Source organism: Myxocyprinus asiaticus, chromosome 14 (genome assembly GCF_019703515.2).
Source record: "Myxocyprinus asiaticus isolate MX2 ecotype Aquarium Trade chromosome 14, UBuf_Myxa_2, whole genome shotgun sequence".
Taxonomy (NCBI): domain Eukaryota; kingdom Metazoa; phylum Chordata; class Actinopteri; order Cypriniformes; family Catostomidae; genus Myxocyprinus; species Myxocyprinus asiaticus.
In genome coordinates this window covers 44,492,553-44,500,606 of record NC_059357.1, presented here as the reverse complement: position 1 = coordinate 44,500,606, position 8,054 = coordinate 44,492,553, and the positions used below count along the sequence as shown (strand labels likewise).

General features: G+C 38.1%; 1 protein-coding gene across 1 annotated transcript in view; it reads left to right on the top strand.

Moving 5' to 3' along the window:
• Window positions 1-238: 238 nt before the first annotated feature.
• LOC127452310 (von Willebrand factor A domain-containing protein 3A-like) overlaps window positions 239-8,054 on the top strand; it is a 48,767-nt gene continuing 40,951 nt past the window's right edge. The window contains exons 1-3 of the mRNA XM_051717696.1: window positions 239-346; window positions 3,896-3,976; window positions 4,167-4,221. Coding sequence (XP_051573656.1) covers window positions 255-346; window positions 3,896-3,976; window positions 4,167-4,221 — 228 coding nt within the window. The 5' untranslated portion in view covers window positions 239-254. The remainder of the gene's footprint in view (window positions 347-3,895; window positions 3,977-4,166; window positions 4,222-8,054) is intronic.

The following is an 8,054-nucleotide window of genomic DNA, read 5'->3' as shown; positions in this document are numbered from 1 at the left end:
GGTCTCCAGAGACGATCAAACTGAAGAATTAATGGTGACTGCATCCTCTACAGGTTTTTTTGTTTGTTTGTTTTTGTGGTTTATATTGAATCATAAAGTAATGTAGTTTTTAATCACTACATTTTAAGCTTCATTTTTTTAAATACTTCTTTCACTTACAGCTGTTATTGTAATACTGTGTGCAGACTGTCATTGACCTCTGTGTCATTAATATTCAGAGAGTGCAGAAGCACAGGAATCATATTGATGAATATATGAACTCAGAAAAGTGGCTGGAGACATGCAGTCTGGAGAGCTGTGGACTCTCTCTCTCTCACCTTCTCTCTCTCTGCACTACTACTCTTATGTAAGTTTTCAGAAACAATGTACTCATTGCACCCTGTGCTATTAGACTTGCTCCCGATGCAACAAAACTAGAACGCTCCTATAATAACTAACAGAGCTGTCTATACTGTAAGTGTACAATGTGTTAACGTGCAAGTTAATAAACAGATTTCTTTGGCATTGGCTAAACCATATTGTCAACAAAAACTCCCCACACATTACCAGTACAGGCTGTTTATTGCTGGACATGAATTAGTTTGTTAGAAACCATCTGGTAGAACTATAATTACTTACTGTTCTGTAAAACTAGGAAGCAAAAATTTAAGAGATGGCAGAGCTCCTTTCAGAATGATCTCTTATTCCCGTCTAAAAAACACTCTCCACACAGGTCTCTTCTTGCTAAATTAAAAATCAATAAATAGCCTATTTCAGATCTGTTAAACACCACTATAACATATAATAAACCTACCCTTTGACATAAAATCGTAAGGCATATATATATATATATATATATATATATATATATATATATATATATATATATATAATGTATATATACACACACACACTATCAGTCAAAAGTTTTGAAATACTTGACTGAAATGTTTCCCATGATCTTAAAAATCTTTTGATCTGAAGGCGTATGCTTAAATGTTTGAAATGAGTTTTGTAGACAAAAATAGAATTTATTTCATTATAAAACTAAAATTTAATAAAATAAAAGTTTTTGAAATTGATGATTTGGACCAAATAATAAAGAAAAGCAGCCAATAAGTGCCCAACATAGATGGGAACTCCTTCAATACTGTTTAAAAAGCATCCCAGGGTGATACCTCAAGAAGTTGGTTGAGAAAATGTCAAGAGTACATGTCTGCAAATTCTAGGCAAAGGGTGACTACTTTGAAGATGCTAAAATATAACACAGTTTTGATTTATTTTGGATTTTGTTTAGTCACAACATAATTCCCATAGTTCCATTTATGTTATTCCATAGTTTTGATGACTTTACTATTATTCTAAAATGTGAAAAAAAACAAAAACAAAAAAACAACAACATATATATATATATATATATATATATATATATAATAGAGAATGAGTAAGAGTTTCAAAAATTTTGACCGGTAGTGTACTGTATATATATATATATATATATACACACACAGTAGAAGTCAGAAGTTTACATACACTTAGGTTGTGTGTGCATTTTTTAACTCCACAGATTTAACCAAGACCTCAGAAAAAAAATAGTGGACTTCCACAAGTCTTGTTCATCCTTGGGAGTAATTTCCAAATGCCTGAAGGTACCACGTTCAGCCATCATACTGCTCAGGAAGGAGACACATTCTGTCTCCTAGAGATGAACGTAGTTTTAAAATAAAGTAGTGATCCTAACAGACTTAAGACAGGAAATGTTTTCTACAATTATGTGTCAGGAATTATGAAAAACTGAACTGTATATATATATATATATATATATATATATATGTACAGGTGCATCTCAATAAATTAGAATGTCGTGGAAAAGTTCATTTATTTCAGTAATTCAACTCAAATTGTGAAACTCGTGTATTAAATAAATTCAATGCACACAGACTGAAGTAGTTTAAGTCTTTGGTTCTTTTAATTGTGATGATTTTGGCTCACATTTAACAAAAACCCACCAATTCACTATCTCAACAAATTAGAATACATCATAAGACCAATTAAAAAAAAATTTTTAGTGAATTGTTGGCCTTCTGGAAAGTATGTTAATTTACTGTATATGTACTCAATACTTGGTAGGGGCTCCTTTTGCTTTAATTACTGCCTCAGTTCAGCGTGGCATGGAGGTGATCAGTTTGTGGCACTGCTGAGGTGGTATGGAAGCCCAGGTTTCTTTGACAGTGGCCTACAGCTCATCTGCATTTTTTGGTCTCTTGTTTCTCATTTTCCTCTTGACAATACCCCATAGATTCTCTATGGGGTTCAGGTCTGGTGAGTTTGCTGGCCAGTCAAGCACACCAACACCATGGTCATTTAACCAACTTTTGGTGCTTTTGGCAGTGTGGGCAAGTGCCAAATCTTGCTGGAAAATGAAATCAGCATCTTTAAAAAGCTGGACAGCAGAAGGAAGCATGAAGTGCTCCAAAATTTCTTGGTAAACGGGTGCAGTGACTTTGGTTTTCAAAAAACACAATGGACCAACACCAGCAGATGACATTGCACCCCAAATCATCACAGACTGTGTAAACTTAACACTGGACTTCTAGCAACTTGGGCTATGAGCTTCTCCACCCTTCCTCCAGACTCTAGGACCTTGGTTTCCAAATGAAATACAAAACTTGCTCTCATCTGAAAAGAGGACTTTGGACCACTGGGCAACAGTCCAGTTCTTCTTCTCCTTAGCCCAGGTAAGACGCCTCTGACGTTGTCTGTGGTTCAGGAGTGGCTTAACAAGAGGAATACAACAACTGTAGCCAAATTCCTTGACACGTCTGTGTGTGGTGGCTCTTGATGCCTTGACCCCATCCTCAGTCCATTCCTTGTGAAGTTCACCCAAATTCTTGAATCGATTTTGCTTGACAATCCTCATAAGGCTGCGGTTATCTCGGTTGGTTGTGCATCTTTTTCTTCCACACTTTTTCCTTCCACTCAACTTTCTGTTAACATGCTTGGATACAGCACTCTGTGAACAGCCAGCTTCTTTGGCAATGAATGTTTGTGGCTTACCCTCCTTGTGAAGGGTGTCAATGATTGTCTTCTGGACAACTGTCAGATCAGCAGTATTTCCCATGATTGTGTAGCCTAGTGAACCAAACTGAGAGACCATTTTGAAGGCTCAGGAAACCTTTGCAGGTGTTTTGAGTTGATTAGCTGATTGGCATGTCACCATATTCTAATTTTTTGAGATAGTGAATTGGTGGGTTTTTGTTAAATGTGAGCCAAAATCATCACAATTAAAAGAACCAAAGACTTAAACTACTTCAGTCTGTGTGCATTGAATTTATTTAATACACGAGTTTCACAATTTGAGTTGAATTACTGAAATAAATGAACTTTTCCACGACATTCTAATTTATTGAGATGCACCGGTATATGTAAATATATTAATTAAAACAGTTTGAACTGATTCACAGAAGTAAATTAAACTTAAAACCATTGCTTCTGACATTTAAATCATAGAGCAAAATCAAAACATCTCTGTTTTAACACTCTCATACTCGCAAGTTGCAAAACAAGAAAGGAACATGAAACTAGTCTAAAAACACAGTCTTTAGGAAACTTAATGGTCAAATAATAGTAACAAAGCACATTAAAATCATTAAGATATTCACAAGGTAATTTAATATTGACAGCAAATCAAAATAAATTAAATAACATCCAACAGCTCTTTTATAGGAAGAAAAGCACTTACTGTACCTGGATAACCTGGCAAGAACATGCCCAGTTTATATTTTTCCCTTAAATCAAACGAAAAATAAGATTTTATTTTTTTATGACAACAATATTGAAATATGGGGAAAATATGACTTGGATATGTTCTTCATGAGATTCCACCAATTGATACAACTCTGTGTATTTATGACAGGCCTGAGAGAGGAGATGGAGTGTGCAAACAGATGCACATCAGCACTGAGTCACTCAATGACTTCGAGGAACAGCTTTACATGTGAGCAACATCTCCTCCATTTGTGTACAGTCACTATGATGATGCCTTATCATTCTCAATGACAGTGAAGGCTTAGTATTTATATGTTACACATGTATTTATATGAATTAGCCAATCTAATTGTTGATGGCTTTAGTACAGTTAAATTTAGATCTTGATTGAGATGAATGTTTTGATCTGCTTTCTGTAGAGCCATTGAGATGTACCATGATCAAATAAAGTGGCTCACTCAAGGAAGCAAGAAGGTAAACTGGATATCTGGGATATCTTCAGTCCATGAATTGCAGATTAGTTTCAATCAGAGATCTGGTACCCCCTTTCCACCATCAGTGTGCCGTAATCAGTGCCAGAACCCAATTTAGCCCACTGTTGCAGATCAAATGTGTAAATTGATTGCTGAGTTGTATTCAGTATAGCGTATATTTAACTAATTTCTGACCATTACATCAAAGACAGATCATAATGGCGTTAAGACGCTGAATTAAATAACCTTAGATTTTAAAATATGATCTCAAACCTGGGAGTCATAAATGAACTCCTCATAAAGGAAGAGCACAATGTACTATGTGTGTTTATGAGCTGGTTTAACGTTTAAGCAATATCACACATTTGCAATCGTATTGTTTGGATATCAACATGGCTATGATCTGGCTGCAGACATAAGGCTGCAGGGAATTACAACTGTGCTGTTATTCAGTACAACAGTTTTATAAACAAGAAGTTTTTATTGAGTAACCACAAGACATATTGGGTCTGTTCCAAAACTTAGTGAGCTACCTCGCTGTCTCCTGCCTACATAGGCAGCTGTCTTTTATGTCGGCATCCTAACTGAAATGAAGCCTCAAAAGAGACCGATTTAGAACTCTCTTCATAGGCAGCAGCTCCGGACATCTTTCAAATAGCGTTCCTCATGCTTAGTGCATGGTGCTCGAGAGGAACAATGCGATAATCTGATGAGCACGAATACACATAGCAAAATTTCTCTGGCTTTGTCCACCATGTTGGATTTATTTTTCCACCGAGCTCATCACGGTGCTTTCTGGGATTGGCTACGTGGGGAAGGATACATACAATGATACATTAGAATTTGCCTAAAACAATGTTGGGCCTCATGTATTCAGATAGAAGACAAAGGCAGGCCTAACAGTCGTAAAAACCTAACTCAAGACCCCCAAATCGTAAATCTTACTGATAAAAATCGCGCCAAAATCAAACAAAGGGAGTCCAAAACAGACTACAAATCCATGAAGCCTTGCTCACTAAAGGATCGAACTCTCAACTCCTATTAGATGAGGCACACAACAGAACGTCCCTCAAACATGACATCATCAGGAGTTGAAATACCTCTGAAATGCTTCCAGAATTTGCTTCCAGCAACTTTGCTTGCAGTGTGTGGAAGCAGTTCAACGCTGCTCTCACGTGCAACCTCGTGGCACAAGGAAGTAACGTCCGACTTGAAACTGTAGCCATACAATCTCCATCTCGCTGGACGAGTTGTGATTATTCTGTGTTCAACCGAACACTCTAACGGATCCGAAGGAGAACGCCGAGCAATTCGCATCTTCATCCGTTTGCCTACAGAAGTGAAGAGATTAAAGATTTCTCTTCCATCTTCAATCAAGTCGACATTTCTGAGTTCTCCGCCAGCCCATCGAGAATCAACAGCCGTACCGCCCGCTGACAGAGCGAGGAAACGGCCTCCCGTCATCACCCGAGGCTCAAGGAACCGGGTCAGAGTTAAAGGACGGAGGAAAACACATTCTACCTGTGTCCTCATGCGATTCAAGTAAGGGGTTTACGTCTGGGCAGAGATAGAATATTATAGTGTGTTATTCTTGTGTTTCAAGGTTTTTGCTTGTACAGTTTACGGACCGCCATGTCCGCTCATTATTAATACTCAGGGTATTAATTATCACAAATTTGTTTTGCTGTATTGTGGTCCAACCAAATTGGATTGTTGTGCAATTTCGCCATCGCGGGTGAGACAGCAACTGAGTTCATCCATTAAAGAGTCAAATAACGTGGGACTGTTTACGAGCCGTCCACCGCGTCTCTGAGTGATAAACTGACAGCTGTTTTCTCTCCCACGATCGCGAAATCGGCTTTAGGGCGTCATCTCTCTCTCTCTCGTACTAACCACACACCCACACACACACACACACACACACACCTTATGTGTTATAGAATTACTTTTATTTCCATATGTAATCATATCACTGTTTAGTTTGTAGTTGTAAGTCGGAAGTTTATTGACTGCATTGTATTAATTATTAATTGATATTACTGCATAAATAAACTTTGTTTATATTACAAAGAGAAGTGTTTTGGTTTGTTTTGCATACGCCTGTGTCATGCTGATGGGATGTCAGTGCTCGGATTCAAACCTTCATTCATTGTTTTTTCCCCGAAAATCGATATTCTTCGGATGTCGATTTTCCTAAGAAAACAATCTAATATTGAGACTGTTTTACTATTTGGTTATTAGTCCCTGATTTCAGGGTGGTGCCCCGTCAATGTTAATCCTTATTAATATTCTATTGATTTTTGATAATTGATAATTATCTTTGATGATTGAATTTGAATGATCAATAAGCTAGTGTTAATTTTAATTAATGTTTCATCGATGTTAACAATTAACAATTATCTTTGATAATTGTTGATTTAAAGGATTTTAAAAAGCTAACATTGATTCTCATCAATGTTCTATTGATTTTAATAATTAATAATTATCTTTGATAATTATTAATTATTACTAATAACCAAACTTGCTCCTAAAAGTAGCACACTACATTTACTGGAGCCCCATATGAGGTTTTAATGAGTTAGATTCAATTGATTAATTTAAATATTAATTAATAACTACAGAAATAATTATTAATTATTTCTGATAGTAACTCTGATCTAAACAACCAGTAAAGCCCTACATAATAATTGGTGCCCCGTGTGAGGCATCCTACGTGCCAGTTCTGTCACAGTGTGTATGCATAAGAATCCAAAGTAATAACTTGAATCCTTACTTCAAAGTTTGGTTCTGTTTGACAATTTACTTCTCAAAACTTGCCAAACATAAGCCAGTGTGGTGTGAAAGTACTCTTAAGAGTGAATTAGGGGTTGGTAAATTTACTATAGTCTGCTTAAAACCTGCTGTTGTTGTTATTTAACTCCTAACGCTTTCATTTAAATGTTACAGAGAGGTGCCAAGTCACTTCATTGATGTCCACCAAAGAGAGAACGCCGTGAAATTTGCACATTACATAACAGTAGACCGTAAGCCACAGGTCGAAGCCTCTCACCTGTGCTTTTGTGTTAGCATTATATCAACTGTAAAACAACAAGCTATCAGAGCCACTATCACAAGAATTTTTACGGCCCCAGTAAAATGAGTCACCAATCACCCTGCGTGACTGGAGCTGAAGCTCCACAGAGGTTAGTCGACCCAGCACTGCAGGATGTGGTTGCTGCTGTCCTCCGTCTCTCCGTAGAGGAGAGAGATAACCTTAATGGCTACAATATTAGTCGTTGTGATGAAGCATTGCAGGAACTAGTTGATTATGTCAACAACCCGGTCGGGAAGCCAATGCGCACAATCCTGGACCTTGTGGGCCAAATGTTCCTTCTTCATCACTGCAAAACCCAACTGCAAACCACAGAGCACCAGGCCCAGCTTGCCCAGCTGCAGAGCAGCTATCAAGCGGTGCAGAGGGAAAATCTCAGCCTGCACCAAGACGTTAGGTGCACCCAAGCTGAGAAAGTACAGGCACAGGAAGATAATGCCCTGATGCAGGAGGAAAACGAAACCCTGCGCAGGCAGCTTCAAGCTGCCCAGCTAAAAGTAGAGTCAGATCAGGTAAGTGCAGCTGAAATGCACAGCACAACATCTGACATAGAAGAGGGCCCCCTTTTTAGCGATACACATAGGAATGTGCCCCCGAGAAACCCAGGGACACACGCTAGGAGCCGAGCTGCCCCTAGTGGTACAGTCTCTGACTTCGTCCTCCAAGACGTCCTCCTTTCAAAATCCTCCAGTAGCCCGCTGGTTGGATGCAGGTGCCCCTCCTTACAGTTGCCACCCCCCCCA